A 20,376-nucleotide genomic window follows, 5' to 3' on the forward strand; every position below is an offset into this window, starting at 1 on the left:
CAAAGTAGTGTAAGCATACCATGCGTGTCAGATTTAAGGGATTGAGGAAATTGCAATAATTCTTCAAACTTGTATCTTTGCACATCATATCTGTCTGGAGCTATGTACAGGGAGTCCTCGCTCATCATATCTGTCTGGAGCTATGTACAGGGACTCCTTGCTCTACCGAGATCAGTTCCTACGCTGGTGAAATAACCTGAATTTCCGCTTAAGTCAGATTTGACCGTTAAAGTCAAAATTTACGATGAAAGCTGGGATTGGGTCCAGCACTCTTGCAACCCTCGTGAGGATAAGTGGCTCAGAAAATGGGCAGGTGTGGCTACATTTAAAAAAACATACATTAAAATAAAATTAATAAATGAGTTACTGTTAGCTATTGCTAAGGAATCGTGTGCAGGGAGCCCTTGCTTGCGGCAAATTCATTCTCAATGTCCTTGCCTTTCTGCTCTTTCAGAGTTAGGAAAATACACCGTGCCTTTTCCCTTAATGAACATTAGGCTGATATTAAGCCTGCGCTGATTCTGATCCTCGACCTATAAAGTATTTAATCTTTCCATCTCTGCAACGATCGAAGAATGTTCCTTCATTTTTTTGTCTTCACAAAAAAAGTTGCTTCATGATGGTTGTATCCCTCGTCGGGGTGAAACCCTTCACATGCGCTAAAATATGGGCTTTGTACTTTATAATAATTGCCACAGTCGACCAACTGAAGCCAAAGTCTTTCCCAATGTTCGTTGGTGTTTTTCCTTTTTCCCATCATTTTATGATAAGCTTTGTTTCCATGGTAATTGCTTTTCTTTCGTTTGGGCCAGCATTGCTAAATAAAATGCAGTCTTCTTTTGGCCCATAATGTGTAAAAAGGTGGAGGAAAAAGGCATATATATACTCCCGACGCACAAACAGATAAGCCATAAGCATTAACTAAGCAGTAATACGATGGTGTTGGGGACAAAATGGCAGATGAGACTCTGGTGCCGTAAAGTTAAAATGTCGCAGGTCAAGGACGTTGTAATCAGAGGACTCCCTGTATCAGGTTAATACTTCATGTCATAATTGATTTCTGCAGAATGTGAGTCACTGTTACACAAACTGCCCCCAACCTCCCAAAACAAAGACTGTTCCGTTAAGTTGTGTTATTTTATTTGACATGGGCATAACATATTCGACACTTGACTAACCTATACGAATCTACATTTTTTGGTGATGGAAGTGTAGCCTGGTGGTAAAAACAACCGCACAGTAGGTTCAATTATTCCTGTCCTAGTTTAATTTTTTTTTTTTTTTTTAAGCAAAGTTACTAGTCACACATAAACATAAGAGGCACAAAGCTAGATAAAAGCTGATTTTAAAGTGCTCCCTCAATTTATGATAGCACCGTACAGGCATACGACATTTTATGGTTACCCACTCTGGCCGTGAGTTATTTTATGCACCAGCATATGAATGAATACATTATGCAGCACACTTGACGCAATTCTGTGCCAAAAGGTGTAAACATACAAATCTCAAGCCATATATACTGTACACACACGCACACATGTGTGCACACATTATGGTGGCACGGTTCTGAGGTCCTATGTTCGATTCCAGACCCGCCTGTGTGGAGTTTGCATGTTCTCCCGTGTCTGTGTGGGTTTCCTCTGGGCACTCCGGTTGCTTCCCACATCCCAAAAACATGCAACATTAATTGGACACTCTAAATTGCCCCCAGGTGTGATTGTGAGTGCTGCTGTTTGTCTCGATGTGCCGTGCGATTGGTTGGCTGGCAACAAGTGCAGGGTGTACCCCGCCTCCTGCCCTTTGACATCTGGGATTGGCTCCAGCACTCCCCGCAACCATTGTGAGGATAATTGGCAAAGACGTAAAGAAATGTGTGTATATATGTATATACATTATGCAGTGGTGCCTCTGTTCTCGAACACAATCTGTTCCAGAAGGCTGGTTGAAAACTGAAACGTTCGTAAACTGAAGCATGTTTTCTTATTACAATGAATGGAAAATGAAATAATGCATTCCAAGCCTAAAAAATATTTTTAAAGCTTTTTTTTTTTAAGCTTTTCCTGATAATAAACTGCATAGTAGAAATTAATGTATAGTTTAAATACTTTAAGAATAATTTAAGAAACTTGCTTAAAATGTATGCTTTAGCAGTAGAGTATGCTAGGCTGGGAGTGCAATACCATATCTGTAGCGATTGGGCCCCCGGCCTTGTAAACTTTTTTTTTTTTTAATGAACAGAAGTGCAGAATAACTTTTAAACAAGCAATAATGAGGGGGGGAAATAAACAAATTGTTCTTTATTTGCACAGAAACTACGTTACGTACAAACACAAATACTTGCAACTAGAGGTAGGGTTAATGGAACAAAAGAAAAAAGCAATTAAAACAACTGTTCAAATGTCTTTGGTGGGGGTGACTCACCCCATTTTAACAAAGAATCTAATGTATACTGTTTCTGCAATGTTTTGAGCACCTTTCTGAAGTGGCTCATAACAACGTCATTGAAATTTTGCAGTGCTCTGTAAAATTCTGCTTTGTTAGGTTGATGAAGTTCTACAAAATTATGGATGCCGTTCCATTTGGCGCAGATAGCTTTTATATCGACACTTGAGACATCTCCTCCCTTCCTCGCCAACACTATCCCCAGCTAACTGCTCCTGGTTTACGAAAATAGGAAGCAACTTTTTGACTTCCTCCAAGATCTGTGGCCTCTGCTTGGTGAACACTGTTGCTCCTTTAGCACCATCACTTGCTTTGGGGGCATCCTTGTGTTTCAGAATAGTGTGTGCTGATCGTCGATTTCGCCATGCTATACTTCTTCGATAGCTCAAACATGCACACCAGATTCGTATTCGGCTTTCAAATCCTTCTTGAAGTCGACAGTTTTACGGACCACTTTCCTATTTTTCAGCACCAGCAGTTCCGTTTGCCTTCTTTGGAGCCATGATCAGGGGTTAATATTGCTCAATTGGAAGAAGAAAAAAAGGCACTACCGGACACATCCGCTTCCAGAAGACTGTGTGGGTCAACTGGCTGCGTCGAGCGTGGTCATGCACGTTAACGTCGATTCCAGGTTTTTTTCTGGGGTGCGTTCAAAAGCACAAAAACAAATCGTCGTGGGTCAGCTGGTCGGGGCATTCAAATACCGATTTTCGTTCGAAAACCAAAGCAAAAAAATAATCGTAATTTTTTTCAAAAAGCGATTTGTACAAAAACGGAGATGTTTGAAAACCGAGGTACCACTGTGTGTGTGTGTGTGTGTGTGTGTGTGTGTGTTGTGTGTGTGTGTGTGTGTGTGTGCGCGTGCGCGCGTGCTTGTTAGACGTGCTGTTTTACACTAATGCTTGTCCTCCAGGTGATCTCTGCCAGAAAAGGTGAATTTGAAACAGGTTTTGAAAAGGGTGGACAGACACGGGAGCACGCCATGTTGGCCAAAACAGCAGGTGTCAAGCACTTGATTGTTTTGGTGAATAAAATGGATGACGCTACAGTCAACTGGAGCCTAGAAAGGTGGGTAGATGGATCTGATTGATCACTATGAACAGTGTTAATTAGGCCAAGTTGTCTCACAGTTGGCAGGACAAGAACAATTTCATAAATTGAAAGTCAAATTTAGAATTGTCAATTGAGTCTTTCATTTCTACCTTTGGACAGTGGAGTCACATTTTCCTTTGAGTAAATCTGGTAAATCAGGGGTAAAGAAAGGAAAAATGTCAATAGGTGGTATTCTAAATCAAATGATACTCTGAGTTACTGTTTAATTTACGTAATTTATACATGACGGAAACCCCACTAACCTCCTTGCCATTTGTGTTTTGGTATTCATTAATTCACGTATTTGTATGCTTTTCTGTGGACCCTATGCTTGACTATTTGCTGGAGAAGTCACCCGTTTGTGGTCTTTGTTCTCTTTCAACAATGATGCAAGATGCCGTAAGTTGGCACCAAAGCCCTAGCTAATACAGACCTGATTTATCGGTTTATAGAGGGAATTCTGTCTTTTTAAATTGCATAGATAAAAGAATATATATATTTTCTGTTTTTGTGCAATATTCCAACAGTAACTCATGCCAGAATCCACACTTGTTCATTTTCCCACTTTTGCAAGCGAGGCGGAAAATGTGATGTCTGTTGATTGGTCGAATGTGGAACAGGAAGGTAAATGGACCCATTTGCAAGTGAGCACAATGGTGGTGCTAGAGAGGAAAGACCCTTCGCAAGTTAAAGAAATTGATAGAAATGTCAAAAATAAGTTTCAATCGGATTGGATGGAACAAGAAATCGTCAATACAGTTGGAAAGAAGGAAGTTACCGTTCTGTTAAGCGACTTCATTCGCAAAATCGATCAACCTGGTAAAGCATTGTGCACGTGGTGTCAGGATACTATTGAATATGGATCAAGAGGTTTTCAAGGCATTGGAAGTTCATGCGAAACAACAAAAACACGTCAACAACTGGAAGGAAGGAACATTTCCATAGCTGGTTCATTAGGATGTCAACCTAAGGCCCACAAACCTTACGGACTTCATCCCTTGTTTACTTCCACTACTCCCAATATTGAGAGGCAAGATCCACTAAAACATCCAAGCCCAGTTGCACACAGGGTCGTAAATAACGAGGTGACAGTTCAGAAGCAATTACATGTAAAAATGTATATATTATTTTCTGATAACGAAACATGACGTTAATAATTGTCGAATTTATGCGTTTCAATCATTTACAAAAACAAGAAATTAAAACGTTTTTGAGTGAATGGGATATAGACGTTATTAAAGCACGCTTGCATGCCATGATGCAAGTCTGAATTCAATTTAGTTTCACTTCTAGTAGTTAGTGGAATTTATAATTTTTTTTGTGTAAAGGTATGCACCTAAATAATGAACATATGATGATCATAATTTTGTACATTTTGAAACAGAATAGCATTTATTTCTAGATGTACTAGACATATTTCACTCATAATACAATTTATAAAATTTGCACGTTAAAATTGATCATCCTTTGAACATGCTTGCAGCCCCCGAATGCCCGGCTATTTTTAAGTCTTTTTTTCATTCAGTCAAATCACATGCCTACTAATAAGAAAGTAGCAGTGTCAAGGAAGTATGTTGAAGTCATGCACCTCAAGTGAGAGACAAGCATCTTTCCGTGTCACTGAGGAGCAAAGTTTAATATGAGTTGTGATGAATTGACAATCTTTTTATATATGTTCATGGATATGGAATTCTTCTTACATCTGAAATAAATTCTACATAATTATTTAAAAGTTTATGGAATGTCTAATTTCTAATGCAAATGATCTTATCTAGACGAAAATATATGTTCAACTGTTCCATAAAATGCATATTTGGTTCGATGTTTTTACCCAAAAAATGTGTTTACGACTTAAAGTCCGCAAACTTTGACCTGGTTTCTCTTGCCTGCAAAACGACTCATTTCGTGGGCAGACCTGTGACGTCACACAATCTGGGATGGGCTGTTTTGGAACAACGATAAGATGGTAGTCTTTTGTATTAGTCCCGAAGAAAAACCCATTCGTTTCGAGAGTTCCTCAGTGAATGTAAACTAAAACAATCAGTTAAAATGATTTATTATTATTTTTATTTTATTATTATTATTATTATTAAAACTATGCCAAACAAATATGAGCTTATTCATCTGAGATGACATACCGTGGCGATCCCTAACGGAACAAGCTGAAAGTAAGCAGCATTATATTATTATTATTTATTTATGAAAATATACCAATTTAGACTACGTTATCGTCTTCTATGTGTTTTGGTGCAATAATAAGCATTTTACATGCAAAGTAGCTGCCGCGGTTGTCGCGTACCAAATCACTAAATACATGGCGTTTGCATAATTTCAAAACAAGACCCAAAACTTCGTATATCCATTCAAAATATCGAAGCCACTACTATTTACCAGTTTATGACTAACTAAAGAACTTCAACGCTTGCCAGACGATTGTTACAACACGAGGCATATTCTCCAAGATGGGTCTGACTGCTGTGTCGGCTTCTACATCGCCAGCTCCAGTGAAGAAATATAAGTATTTGAACACCCTGCTACGTTGCAAGTTCTCCCACTTGGAAATCATGGAGGGGTCTGAAATTTTCATCATAGGTGCATGTCCACTGTGAGAGAAAGATAATCTAAAAAGAAAAATCCAGAAATCACAATGTATGATTTTTATAATGATTTATTTGTGTGATACAGCTGCAAATAAGTCTTTGAACACCCGTCTATCAGCTAGAATTCTGACCTTCAAAGACCTGTTAGTCCGCCTTTTAAAAGTCCACCTCCACTCCATGTATTATCCTGAATCAGATGCATCAGTGTCGTTAGCTGCATAAATACACCTGTCCACCCCATACAATCAGTAAGACTCAAACTTGTAACATGGCCAAGACCAAAGAGCTATACAAAGACACCAGAGACAAAATTATACAACTCCACATGGCTGGAAAGGGCTACGGAGAAATTGCCAAGAGGCTTGCAATATAGCAGGGTGTTTAAATACTTATTTTCTTAACTGTACATTCAGGATAGCAAAGCCTTGACTACTATTTATCAGTTTATGACTAACTACTATTTATCAGTTTAGAACTAACTAAACAAAACAAGAACTTCACAAATGCTTACCAGTCTTTGTTTCCAACACGAGGGATGTCCATCTCCCTGCATGCTCGGCACCGGTTCTGACGTCACGTTCCTACTCGGCTGTTTCCGATTCGTTTCTGCCTTTTTCCGGCGAATCCAGCAATGTGCAATAATTTTTTGCCGATAATCAAAAAATGAAAATGATTCCTTCATAACGGATTTCATATTCAAATGCTACATAAAAAACAAATTGAAATTTTCATCATAGGGATTTATTTAACATAACTTTTTTTTTTTTTTTCAACACTTGTTGCAATTTTCATGCCAACAGCACCTTTGAAAATATATTAATTCATCCATCAATTTTGTGGACACCTTATCCTCACTAGGGTTGAGGGTATGCTGGACTGGATCCCAGCCATCTTTGGGCGAGAGGCGAGATACACCCTGAACTAGTTGCCAGCCAATCGCAGGGCACACACAAACAATCATTTGCATTCACACCTACAGGCCATTTGGTCTTTGATCAACCTACTACAGATGTTTTTGGGGTCTGGGAGGAAACCGGATTATCCAGAGAGAGCCCATGAGGTCACAGGGAGAACATCCAAACTCCATTCAGGAGAAGCCAGGATTCCAAGCCTGATCCTCAGAACTGTGAGGCAGATGGGCTAACCAGTTTGGCACCGTGCTGCCCCTTTGGAAATACAGTGGTTATGGAAAGTTTTCAGACTATCTTAATTTTTTTTTTCATATATTGCAGCCTTTTGCTAAAATCATTTAAATTCATTTTTTCACATTAATGTACACAACCACCCCATATTTTCAAAAAAGAGGAATCAATTTTTTGCAATTTATTTAAAAAAAAAAAAAAAGAAATATCACTCATTCATAGATATTCAGACCCTTTGCTCATTATTTAGTTGAAGCACACTTTTGAGCTAATACAGCCACAAGTGTTTTTGGAAATGATGCAACAAGCTTTTCACACCAGCATTTAGGGATAATCGACCATTAATCCTTGCAGAGCCGCTCCTGTTTTGTCAGGTTGGGTGGTGAATGTTGGTAAGCAGTCATCTTCAGGTCTTTCCAGAAATGCTCTATTGGCTTTAGGTCAGGGCTCTGGCTGGGGCATTCAAAAACAGTCACGGGATTATGCAGAAGCCACTCCTTTGGTATTTTAGCTTAGTGACTAGGTTCATTGTCTTTGTTGAAGGTGAACCTTTGGCCCAGTCTGAGGTTATAAGGATTCTGGAGATGTTTTTTTATCCAGGATATCCTTGTAATGGGCTGCTTTCATCTTCGTTCGATTGCAAACAGTCTCCTTGATCCTGCAGCTGAAAAACACACACCACATGATGCTGTCACCACTGTGCTTTAATGTTCAAACTGTATTGGACAGGTGACAGGGACCTTAAGTGAAAATTTCCCTTTAGTAGTGAGGGTGCGTAAAGTGAAGCGCGTTGTAGTGAGGGAACACTGTAACACAATTGCAGCAAAGGGTCTAAATACTTATGGCTAAATATTTTTCTTTTTGAATAAATGAGCAAAAATTTTAACTTTTCTTTCTGTATGGGGTTCTGTATGTACATTGGGGGTGAGAGGATTTTTCAGAAATGGCTGCAAACATATCGTTGAAAAAGAAATTATGGGGTTCTGCAAACACTCTACCCCAGTGGTTCCCAAAGTCAACCTGGGCCCGGACCCGCAGTGAGTCCTTCAAAAAGCTCCCGGACCCCCAACCTCAGCTTTTGGAAATAGTGTAATGTAAGCTACCGGCACTGTAGGGCTGGGGCGTGGCGCTGTCTGAATAACTCATCTGGGCTGGGCTCAAAATAGGATAGATAGGATGTGAGACATAGCGAGACAGAGAAAACATTTTTCTTTGTTCTTTTCAGAAAAATATTTTATTATTACTCTTATTAATCCGTGGACCCCACTTTGGGAACCACTGCTCTACCCACTGTATATTTGAGAAAAATTGGGATATTACATACAGTGATGGAAATAAGTATTTGAGCACTCTGTGATTTTTCAAGTTCTCCCACTTAGAAATCGTGGAGTTTGGACCAGGTTTGGATACACTGCATGGATTTTGCCCTGTTCCTCCACATAGATTTCCACATCAGCCAGGTTTCTTGGCTTTCACTGAGAAACACAGTGTTGAGCTCCCTCCAAAGGTTTTCTTTTGGGTTTCGGTCTGGAGAGACCACTCCATAACCTTGATTTGCTTCTTACACAGCCACATCTTGGTGCTCCTGGCTGTGTTTCTGAGGGAAATTTGTTGTTCCCCAAAATCTCGCAATATATGGCCCTTGTCATCCTTTCAATACAGAGCAGTCGTCCTGTCCCATGTGCAGAAAAAACACCCTCAAAGCATAATGCTTCCACACCTATGCTTCACAAATAAGGATGGTGTTTTGGGGACGGTATTCTTCATTCTTCCTTCCTTCAAACACAGTGAGTGGAATTAAGATCAAAAAGTTCTGTTTTGGTCTCATCTGACCCCACAACCTTTTTTGCATGACTCTGGATCTTTCATATGGTCATAGGCAAACCTAAGATGGGCCTGGACCTGTGCTGAATTAATCAGCAGAACCTTTCATGCCATACATGATTTTAAACCACGACATCTTAGTGCATTACCCACAGTAACCTTGGAAACAGTGGTGCCGGCTTTCTTAAGGTCATTGACCAGCTCCTCCCGTGTAGTTCTGGGGTGATTCCCAACCATTATTAGGATTAATGATTCCCCACGAGGCGAGGTCTTGCTTGGACCGCCATTCCGAGAAAGGTTGACACTCATGTTTAGCTTCCTTCATTTTCTTACAATTGCTTCAACAATTGATCTTTTTTCGACCAAGCAGCTTGCCAACACTTTTGTCTGGTGACTTTGGACAGCTCTTTGGTCTTAGCCGCGTTAGTAGTTGGAGTCTTACTGATTGTATGGGGTGGACAGTATGGACTAATTGTATGGGGTGGATCTTAAATAGGTGCTTCTAATTTAGAATACAAGGTGGAGTTTTTTTTTTTTTTTTTTTTTAAGGCGGACTAACAGGTCTTTGGAGTCCATATTTTTTTCTAAATTGTCATGTGTTCAAATACTTAATTGCACCAGTAACGTACAAATAATTTTAAACAATCATACATTGTGATTTCCAATTTTTTTCAAGATGGTCTCACTGTAGACATGCACCTAAAATGAATATTTCAGACCCATCCATGATTTTAAAGTGAGAGAACTTGCAATGTAGTAGCAGGCTGTTCACATACTTATGTTTCTTCACTTCACATCAGCCGCTTATATAAGCGTGCATTTTCCATTTAGAACACATGGATGATCTAGTGTGGGACCTGAGACAAAACCTTATACATTTTTTTGAAAAATCAATAATTTCATTGTTATTGAACATTAAGTTATATCAAAATTGTGTTAGCGTTATGAAATAAAAAATGAATCTGAACCATTATCCCACAGTTATTTTTGTGTGTTATCTGTAAGTTGAAGGGCTGATTATTTGCCAAGTGTTTACAGATGTGTTTTCTCCCTGGGATCATGTCAATATAGTCACGATTTAGTGCACAGAATAAATCAAAGATCATAAAGGCCTCTTTATGGAGGCGCGGTCAACTACACCCACATTGCATCAGGTGACCTACACATTTCCTCGTGCAGCACCTCTGCGTAGCTTGCTCCGTGCGGAAACGTCAAAACGGAGCTCATTTCTTATTCGTCAGTTTTATTTAAATGCTGTGATGACTTACTCACTATTCCTCATGGCTCAACGTGCCATCTATCCTGTCGCCTTGATCGATTTTGCAGAATAATTAAACATCTGGTTGTTGAGGTCCATTTATTCAAGCAGATTTTGTTCCACAGTAACCATTGTTGTGTCGTTCCTTTTCATGGAAAGGGAAGTAAAAATGTGCTGAGAAACCTCCCCCTCCCCCCGTGGCTCTTAGTCAATAAGAGCCGTAGTGATACCTGTCACTTGGAGAAGAACTACAGCAGATTTTCAAAACCGCACGTGTGGGTTGTGGTCAAGTATAAAGGCAAACAACGTGTATGACAGTGATGTCAGCACAGTCGCCGCACGTGAGAGTGTAAAGAGGCTTTAATGCTTATGAAAAATGAGCGGAACAAATTAAGTTCGTAACCTGAGGCTTCGTTGTAATACAGTACCCAGGGTAGTTAAGTTTTCCCATGCAACTGACTACATGACTTCCTTTATCTCAATGATCAGGTACGAAGAGTGTAAGGAGAAACTAGTGCCATTTTTGAAGAAGGTGGGGTTCAACCCAAAGAAAGATATTCATTTCATGCCATGTTCGGGGTTAACGGGAGCAAACCTGAAGGAACCCACTGACATGTGCTCCTGGTACACGTAAGTCCTTAAATGTCACCAGATATAAAGTCTTTCTTTGCTTTTTCCTCCCATTCCATGTGTTCATATTTATTTTTGCAGAGGTTTACCTTTCATTCCACACCTGGACAGTTTGCCGAATTTTAACAGATCAAGTGATGGCCCCATCAGATTGCCAATTGTAGACAAATACAAGGTAACATTCAACTTTGTTCACACTTATATTTTTTCAACTCAAGATGCAGAAGCATGCCCCTGAATCCAGCTGCACAACGTGTGATGAACCAGACTGCCACTGAACACCTAAGTCGCATTGCACAGAGTTCTGAGATCAGAGCTTTCATACTGTATTTTCCGGACTATAAGCCGCTACCTTTTTCCGCGCACTCTGAACCCTGCGTCCTATGTAACTTTGCAGATGAAATATTGATTTCTTTTTCACTAGCAGTTATCAAATTAAACATACAACAAAAACTTCTTCCAACGTAATGCATGGCCATTCCCTATAATGTACTTAGGTTTGATAAGACAAGATGTCTCCAGCGTGTAGTAGACGAACGACTTTGCCTCACGCATCTAGAAGAACATGAATTTATCTCCAGAAAAACACAGCTGGCTCTCTTTTTGCGAAATGTTGACTAGTAAATTATTAACTTAATAAACCTTGATATTTGAGGCACAATTCCACAAGACTGCTACTTTACTGAAAAGTTTTAGTGCTTAATATGTGCTGTGTCAGAGCCTTGATTAAGACTTTTGGACAAATCATTCCTTAAATTTCTTAAGTTGTAAAGTGTTTTCATTAGACTACACCGATCTAATCAGCCTTATCGGCATCGGCCAATATTTAACATTTTATGATTAGCTTTAATATCATTCGACTCATTAATTGTCTTTTAAAATACATTTACTTTACGTCACCATCGTGTATACCATTATTTCAATCAAAGGCTTGTTTATTTTTAGCCGTGTCATGTGTTTTTTGACATAGTGCTGTAAATAACATGGCCAATGTAATTAAATGGCAGGGGTGTGAGACAGATGACACATCTGAGAGAGACAACGCATAATGTATGAATCAAACGACTGGACAGCAGCCACAAAAGCAGGCTCCATCTTGAGCCTACACATTAAATACACATTGCTTCATTTTGTGATTAGATCAGTTATCAGGTTTTTTTTTTTAAATTCGCTGATCAACATGGAATTGACCACCTCCAAGAACTGTTTAACAATAGTATTCTGAGGACACATGATGAACTGTTACAAGAATTCCAAATAGGCAGGAAAGAAAGATTCAATTCGATAAATTAAAAGCAGGAATAAAAAAAATACCAACGCTTCAGAGTACTCTCAAACTGCTGAGGTTTGTTAGATAGTAAAGCTTCTCCCGCAAGGTAAAATTAAACTTTGAAGAGTTTCTATATTAATTTTATGTACTAAATCATTATATCTACTGATCACCAAATGTGAAGATCATTTCTCCATGTCTGCCAAATGTAGCTACTGGATACAGATATGTAACAATACATTTAGGATGACAAAAAACAGTGGTCAGACGAATGGACCTACACTTGCTTAGGTTATTTGTGGAGCCATATTTTTTTTCTCTCAGATTTTATACTCTGAAGAATTGAACAATGAAATAGTCATGTCCATAGTTTACTTCCTTTCCTACTGTCAATTCTTCACTAGAGTATTCCTTACACTTGTTCGTGAGTCTGTCGTTGTACTCTTGATTCTTCTTTCCTTCTCTCCGCTCAAGTCTTTGTGCATGGGTTCTGTAATTGGCACTCCTTTATGTGGTGCAATGATCTATCATGTGCAAGTTCTGTGCGTCTGCAGCGCTGCTTGTGCCACCACTGTCCTCACTGCAGTATTGGGGAAAGTCGGGGAGGGTGCATCTGTCATTTACTTAAAAGGACCAAAGCTACAGTGCCTTGTGAAAGTATTCGCCCCCCCCCCCCCCTTGAATTTTTCAACCTTTCGCCACATTTCAGGCTTCAAACGTAAAAATTATAACATTTTTATTTGTCAAGAATCAACCACAAGTAGGAAACAATCGTGAAGTGAAATGAAATTTATTGGATATTTTATACGTTTTTTTTTTTTTTAACAAAGAAAACACTGAAAAGTGGGGCGTGCAATATTATTCAGCTGCTTTACTTTCAGTGCAGCAAATTCACTCCAGAAGTTCAGTAAGAATCTCTGTATGATCCAATGTTGACTGATGATGATAAATAGAATCCACCGGTGTGTAATCAAGGCTCCGTATAAATGCGCCTGCTCTGTGATAGTCTCAGGGTTCTGTTTAAAGTACAGAGAGCATCGTGAAGACCAAGGAACACACCAAGAAGGTCTGAGGTACTGTTGTGGAGAAGTTTAAAGCCGGATTTGGATACAAAAAGAGTTCCCAAACTTTAAACATCTCAAGGAGCACTGTGCAAGCAATCATATTGAAATGGAAGGAGTATCAGACCACTGTAAATATACCAAGACTCGGCCGTCCCTCTAAAGTTTCACCTCAAACAAGGAGAAAACTGATCAGAGATGCAGCCAAGAGGCCCATGATCACTTTGGATGAACTGCAGTGATCTACAGATGAGGTGGGAGAGTCTGTCCATAGGATAAAAATCAGTTGTACACTCCACAATCTGGCCTTTATGGAAGAGTGGCAAGAAGAAAGCCATTTCTCAAAGATATTGATAAAACGTTTCGGTTAAAGTTTTCCACAAGCCACCTGGGAGACACACCAAACATTTGGAAGAAGGTGCTCTGGTGAGATGAAACCAAAATTGATCTTTTTGGCCACAATGCAAAACGATATGTTTGGCGTAAAAGCGACACAGCTCATCAACCTGAACACACCATCCCTACTGTCAAACATGGTGGTGGCAGACTCATACTTTGGGCCTGCTTTTTTTCATCAGGGACAGGGAAGATGTTTAAAATTGATGGGAAGATGAATGGAGCGAAATACAGTACCTTTCTGGAAGAAAACCAGTTGGAGTCTGCAAAAGACCCGAGACTGGGATGAAGATTTCTTTCAACAAGACTACTTCTTCTTTTCATTTCAGCTTGTCCCGTTAGGGGTCGCCACAGCGTGTCATCTTTTTCCATCTTAGCCTACCTTCTGCATCTTCCTCTCTAACCCCAACTGCCCTCATGTCTTCCCTCAATGATCTGAAAAATGCCCCACTTTTCAGGTTTTTATTTGTTTAAAAAAAGTTTTAAATATCCAATAAATTTCTTTCAACTTAACGATTGTGTCCCACTTGTTGATTTTTGACAACCAAAAAAATTATATCTCTGTTTGAAGCCTGAAATGTGGCGCAGGGTTGAAAAGTTCAAGGGGACCGAATACGTTCATAAACCACTGTATATACACAACCAACACATCACCGGAGACTTTTTTTCCATTTAGAATGGCTCGATGACAACAGTGCAACCTTGTTTTTTGGGTGCACTGTTGAAAAAAATTTGTTTACCCGTGCATCCAAATTGTTTGCCCGTTGGAGCCCTGTCACCTTTTGTTTACAGGCACTGTTATTCTACATCTTGTCAATGGCATTCTTTTACACACCTGCTTTTTAATTAGAAAAATTATAATCACTTTTTTTTTTTTTTTTTAACCCTGACCCTCTTGCTCCATGGTCTTTGTTTGATGCCATTGCCACACTGTAGCAGATAGAAAATTGTGCCTGGTAAAAGTGGTGTTGAATGTTAACACAATTTTGGACATGAATTATACAGGTAATTTATTTTTGAAACTGCTAAAGATTCTAATATATTTTAGATATTGCATTTCAGATATTTACTAACAGATGTAATGGTTTTAATCAAAATGGTGTCTTTCCTATAGGACATGGGGACTGTGATTCTAGGCAAACTTGAGTCAGGCTCAATCAGTAAAGCACAGCAGCTTGTTATGATGCCAAATAGGGTAAGACTGTTTTCATTTTGCATTCTGCAAATAAAAGCTTCATTTCATCACAAATGTCATTTTTTTTGATAGTACTATAATGGCTGTTTACTCCTCTCCTGAAATGTGAATGTCATTATGTCTGACAGCATGTGGTTGAGGTGTTGAGCCTCTTGTCTGATGACGTGGAAACAGATGATGCAGGACCCGGTGAAAATCTCAAGCTGAGATTGAAGGGCATTGAAGAGGAGGAGATTCTTCCCGGTTTCATCCTGTGTAATGCAGAGAACCTTTGCCATTCTGGGCGCACCTTTGATGCCCAGGTCAGTTTAGAACCTCAAACCCAATGCAATTTCAACTGTACATCTTAGTAGGATTAATTTAAAAACTGTCTGTGCTTCTTTTCCTTCTAGATTGTCATCATTGAACACAAATCCATCATATGTCCTGGTTATAACGCAGTCCTTCACATTCACACGTGCATTGAAGAGGTGCAGATTACGGTACGTAAACGAAACGGTTGGAAAATATTTAACTCTAAAGTCAGTGGACAGTTCTTCTTGAGATTTCCAAGTAAGCGTAATCCACAAACTCTTATCTGCCCAGATCAGTTATCATGACCAAAAATACTGACTACATAAATCTAAACAAACAAAACAAGCACAGATGAAAATGTTACAAAACCTATTTGCAATTTAAAATGACCAAAACCATGTAAACAACGGCACCTAAAGTGAATTTTCACACACAAGTCCAATTCATTGTAGCAACAAAAATTAGTTTCATTTTATCTATTTAGAACAGAGGAGCCTAGACTTTTTAGCCCCCAGATCTACTTTTCAAGCAACAAGCCAGCCTTTCGCGATCTACCAACGGTTGGGAGTGCATGTGCTAAGTATATTGTTACTGCAGTGACTACTGTGGAAAAGCCAAGAGACAGATGGTAAATTGGAGGCAAACCTACTAGAACACACCTTTATGTGCACATGCGGAGTGACACATAAAAAGAGTCCAGGATTGGTCAATCGACGCGCACGATCAACGTATTAGCCACACCTGAATCAAGCGACAAGTGATTGGTCGAAACTGCCTCACCGATCAACTGGTAAATTGCGATTGACTCATTGGGAACCCCTGATTTCGAAGGATCTTACTCATAATTCTGATGGGCTGTATTCAGGTTTCCAACAACTGAATCAACTAAAGCACTCTACTGAGTAGTAACTAAGTTTGAACTTGAGGCTCAAGACGTGCTTTGTCTGCTACTGCAGGGTTAAAGTTTAGAATACCTGAATAGGAATGAGTGTATACTGACTGGCTGTGGTTTTATCCACATTGTTGTTTACCCAACCTACCTTTTCCAGGTAGCTGTATTCATTTGCTGTGGAATAGTGGTGTCGCTATACCAAAGTTCTGACTTCAATACTGCATCTGCATAAAGTACCTCGATACTGATACTGGAAACAAAAGGATGGACAAAAATGTGAAATATTAGTAAAAGCAATGGAGTGAAAATTGACAAAACAACTTACGTTTATTACTTTTATTTTCCTTTATCACCTTTAAATAAAAAAACTTTTGAGATTTTATTTATACATAATTAGATAAGTGCCTGCAATTTTACATATACAGTCCCCTCAAAAAGTATTGAAATGGCAAGGTCCATTCCTTTGTTTTTGTCATATTGTTAAGACATTGGGTTCAAAATCAAAAGAGGACTGAGGTAAAAGTTCCGAATTCCAGCCTTCATTTTATGGTATTTTCACTGAGATCTGTGACTGACTCAGAACAGAGCACCTTGCATTTGTAGCTACCTACAAGTGAGGCAATCTACTGGAGCAGACATTATAAAATGGATAACATTGAACATTTGGTGGCATAACCCTGACTTGCAATAACGTCATAAAGCCTGTGTCAGGTTGACTTTTCCAGACTGTTATCTTCATTCAAAATGTCTTTCAGTTCTTGTTTCTTCAAGAGAAAAATGCATACTGTGTGTTAGGGTCCGGTGATTGATTTGGCCAGTCTAAGACCTTACACTTTTTTTCCCTCTTGATGAAGTCCTTTATCATGTTGGCAGTAAGTTTGGGTCAGTCTTTGTTGCATGATGTAGTTTCTTTTAATTAGTTTGGATCCATTTTATTTATTTATGTATTTATTTTGTAAATTCCCAGAAAAAATGCTTTTCTAGACATAAGAAATAATTGTACTGCTACCATCATGAGTCACATCACCAATAAAGACTCGTGAAAGCGTGTCCAATCGCTGCTAATTCTCCATGACATCCACAAGAGTAGGCACGTCTTTGAGCTGAAAATTCTGTAATCTGGGATTTCATCAGCATTTCTGGAATATCATATTTGCAAGACTTTTCTCTGACTCATTTGGTTGCTCTTTAACATTCCAGGTTCTCTTTAAAACTGAAGTTATGGGTGAGCAGATTTAGATGAGGCTATTGATGCTTGATACTTTGAGTACATTTGTCTATCAAAGCAAGCCTTTGTGTTCACTACTTAGGTCGTCGTCTTTCTTTCAGGTTGTCCAATTAGGGGTCGCCACAGCGTCATTTCACCTGAACCCTCATATTGTTGATTAAAATTGGTGAAAGAAAATTCGGTATAAAGAGTGCTGACTTAAAAACAAATGTTCTTTGTAAGTCCATGAAAAACAATGTTCTGTAATTCTGTTACCTCTTCAGGCCTTAATCTGTCTGGTAGACAAAAAATCAGGAGAGAAGAGCAAGACACGGCCGAGATTTGTTAAACAAGACCAGGTCTGCATCGCACGTCTGCGCACAGCAGGAACCATTTGCCTCGAAACTTTTAAAGATTTTCCTCAGATGGGACGGTTTACCTTACGGGATGAAGGTAAAGCACTTGCACACAGCAAGCAGTCAAATAAGGCCTCTACCTATATACAGTGGTACCTCTACTTATGAAATGAATTTGTTCCAGAAGGCATTTCATAACTGGATTTTTTTCACATGTAGAAGCGCTTTTTACATGTAAATAGCCTAATCTGTCCCAAGCCCCCCACCCCCCAAATATTCATTCAAAGTACATGTCAAGAATAATAAAAATGATCTTCATTTACCTTTTGCGTTGGGCAATGAAACAAAGGGTGAGTGAGGCGCGAAAGGCTTGACGGGATGGAACAGAATGCCACTCTAACAGCCTCTCCATGTCATCCTTCAGTGACGACCTCCTCGTTGAAATGACAGAGAGCCCTTCGCAAGGAGTCGCAGCTTTTAGGACCTCCACTTGCTTTAATTGCCAATAGTAGAAGGGTTGCATCCATATTCTTTGATGTCAGTCAACCGCATGCCGTTTTTATATTTCTTGATTGCTTGATTTATTTGTATGGACAAAACACCTCTCTCCTTCTCACTGGCACTGGCCAGCAGTACATTGGGGCCCATGATAAAGAAAGATGATCAAACTCAAAAAAGTTGTACTTAGTCCTTTACGAATGTGCAGGAGCATGTGACAATAGATTCGGTGATGCAAGAGTGTCGAAGGGAAACAAAAAGCAACATGGGTAAGGATTGAGCCGATGGGATGTTTTGGCGATAGTCAATGGGAGAGCAGTTCTATCGCTCAACTTTCAAACCAAAATACAGAATGTTTACGTTCGGTGGAATTTGGGGGCTGCGAAGAGCAGCACCTATTTTTGCCTTACGAATCCTGAATTTTCCTCTGTAACTAGAGACAATACATTTCCAAAGAGCAGTTTTGTAACCTGAATTTTTCATTCCAAGAGACGTTCATAAGTAGAGATGCCACTATTGTTTTGTAGGTGTGTGTTTTAACAGTATGCTATGGGGCTGAAGAAATTTCGATTGATGCCTATATCAACCAATTGAAGTGCTCTTTAAAAATGCACGGAGCTCTATTTTGATAAAAGTTTTGTGTGTCTCAGGTAAGACCATCGCCATCGGCAAGGTTCTGAAGCTGGTTGCAGAGCGGGACTGAAAACATTGCTGCTAAAAAAAAAAATCCAGGTCAGAAGGAAAAGGTGGAGCTCGGTCATAACCCGCACAATGCTGTCAGCGGCAAAGGCACCTCCCTCTGACGCCTACCTTCTGTGTGTCGAAGATCAGCTTCAGGAGAAAAAAAAGATGGAAAAAGAACCAGTTTTTAAGTCAATGAAATCCATGAAATCTACTCAAGTCAGCCTTCTCATATTGAGAGCTCAGCTATGCCATTTCTGGGTTAGCCTGCCCTCCACCACTCCCCACACCCTTGTCTGGTCAGTTCATCATGAGTGGGTTTTTTTTTTCTTTCCCCATTTGTTTTTCTTGCTTTCATAAATGACAAATGACAGAAGATATATCTGTGAACAAATGTGGACCAAGATTTTTGCTTGGAGTGTGTGATTACAGAAAAGTGCTGCAAAAAAAGTTTGAAAGAATTTCCCCAATTCAAACCAAAATGTTTATCTTGGGTGTGTACGACTCCCTTTGCTTTTACCCAGTTTTTGGTTTCTCCTGTGGCGTTCTGGCTGTCTGCTCGAGCGTGCTCAAATGTTATTAAAACAAACAACTATGATAAACTATTTGGAAAAATGCTTCTCTTTTAAGAGTAGATTCATAACGCTGTTATTGTCTTGGACTACAGAGGTTACACAGCAGAACTGCCAAAAGGTTCAAAGATATTCAAAGGACAATAGTACATGAAAATGCTCAACACCAGTTGTCTTAGAGAAAGGTTTCACGTACAGGGTCACAGGTGAAACTCAGGATAATCCAACAATCTACATCATGAATGAGTATGTTTGACATTGTAACCAGTAATATAACCAACCTATTTTATTGACACCGGTAAGACACAACAAATCATTTCTCCCCCTCAAAGTACACACAGCACCCCATATTGATTGAAAAGAACGACCGGAAACCTCCCTAGAGCTGGCCGTCCACTCAAACTGAGGAATCAGGGAAAAAGGGCCTTGGTGAGAGAGATAAAGAAGAATCTAAAGATCAGAATGGCGAAGCTCCAGAAGAGGCAGTTGGGAAATGAGAGAAAGTTGTAGAAAGTCAAACATCACTGTTGCCCTCCACCACTTTGGGCTTTTACTTTTATGGCAGCGTAGCCTGACAAGAAGACTCTCCACTATGCAAGACACATGAAAGCCTGGAACTGCTCATCAGCCATCCAATCCAGTCCCAATAGTGAAGCATGATATTGGCAACAGCATGCAGCGGTGGGGGTCGAGATACAGAGGGAGTACAATTGTTTGCAAATGAAGCGAAAATTAATCAGTGATGAAAGTTCTCCGGATTTTCCCGGAATTCTGGATTTTTAAATTTTCATGATAATTGCTTTGGAAAATTGAGGAAAAATTGCCTAAAATTAATCCGGATATTAGTTGACAACATTGAAAGAATATGCGTTTGAGTTCATAGTTTTACTTTCACGAGCGTAGCCATGTTGAGGCACTAACACTAGTAAAAGTAACGCCCCTCGACTCGCATTCTCTCAAGACGTC

The 20,376-nt window shown here is 39.5% G+C and overlaps 1 protein-coding gene across 3 annotated transcripts in view; it reads left to right on the forward strand.

The window, feature by feature from the left end:
• gspt1l (G1 to S phase transition 1, like) overlaps window positions 1-19,443 on the forward strand; it is a 38,266-nt gene extending 18,823 nt beyond the window's left edge. For all 3 annotated transcript variants that reach the window (XM_061846407.1, XM_061846410.1, XM_061846409.1), the window contains 8 exons: window positions 3,356-3,510; window positions 10,848-10,988; window positions 11,070-11,163; window positions 14,830-14,910; window positions 15,039-15,212; window positions 15,303-15,392; window positions 17,588-17,756; window positions 18,808-19,443. In XM_061846407.1, coding sequence (XP_061702391.1) covers window positions 3,356-3,510; window positions 10,848-10,988; window positions 11,070-11,163; window positions 14,830-14,910; window positions 15,039-15,212; window positions 15,303-15,392; window positions 17,588-17,756; window positions 18,808-18,860 — 957 coding nt within the window. In that variant the 3' untranslated portion in view covers window positions 18,861-19,443. The remainder of the gene's footprint in view (window positions 1-3,355; window positions 3,511-10,847; window positions 10,989-11,069; window positions 11,164-14,829; window positions 14,911-15,038; window positions 15,213-15,302; window positions 15,393-17,587; window positions 17,757-18,807) is intronic.
• Window positions 19,444-20,376: the final 933 nt, after the last annotated feature.

This window comes from Syngnathoides biaculeatus, chromosome 16, assembly GCF_019802595.1.
Source record: "Syngnathoides biaculeatus isolate LvHL_M chromosome 16, ASM1980259v1, whole genome shotgun sequence".
Lineage (NCBI taxonomy): Eukaryota > Metazoa > Chordata > Actinopteri > Syngnathiformes > Syngnathidae > Syngnathoides > Syngnathoides biaculeatus.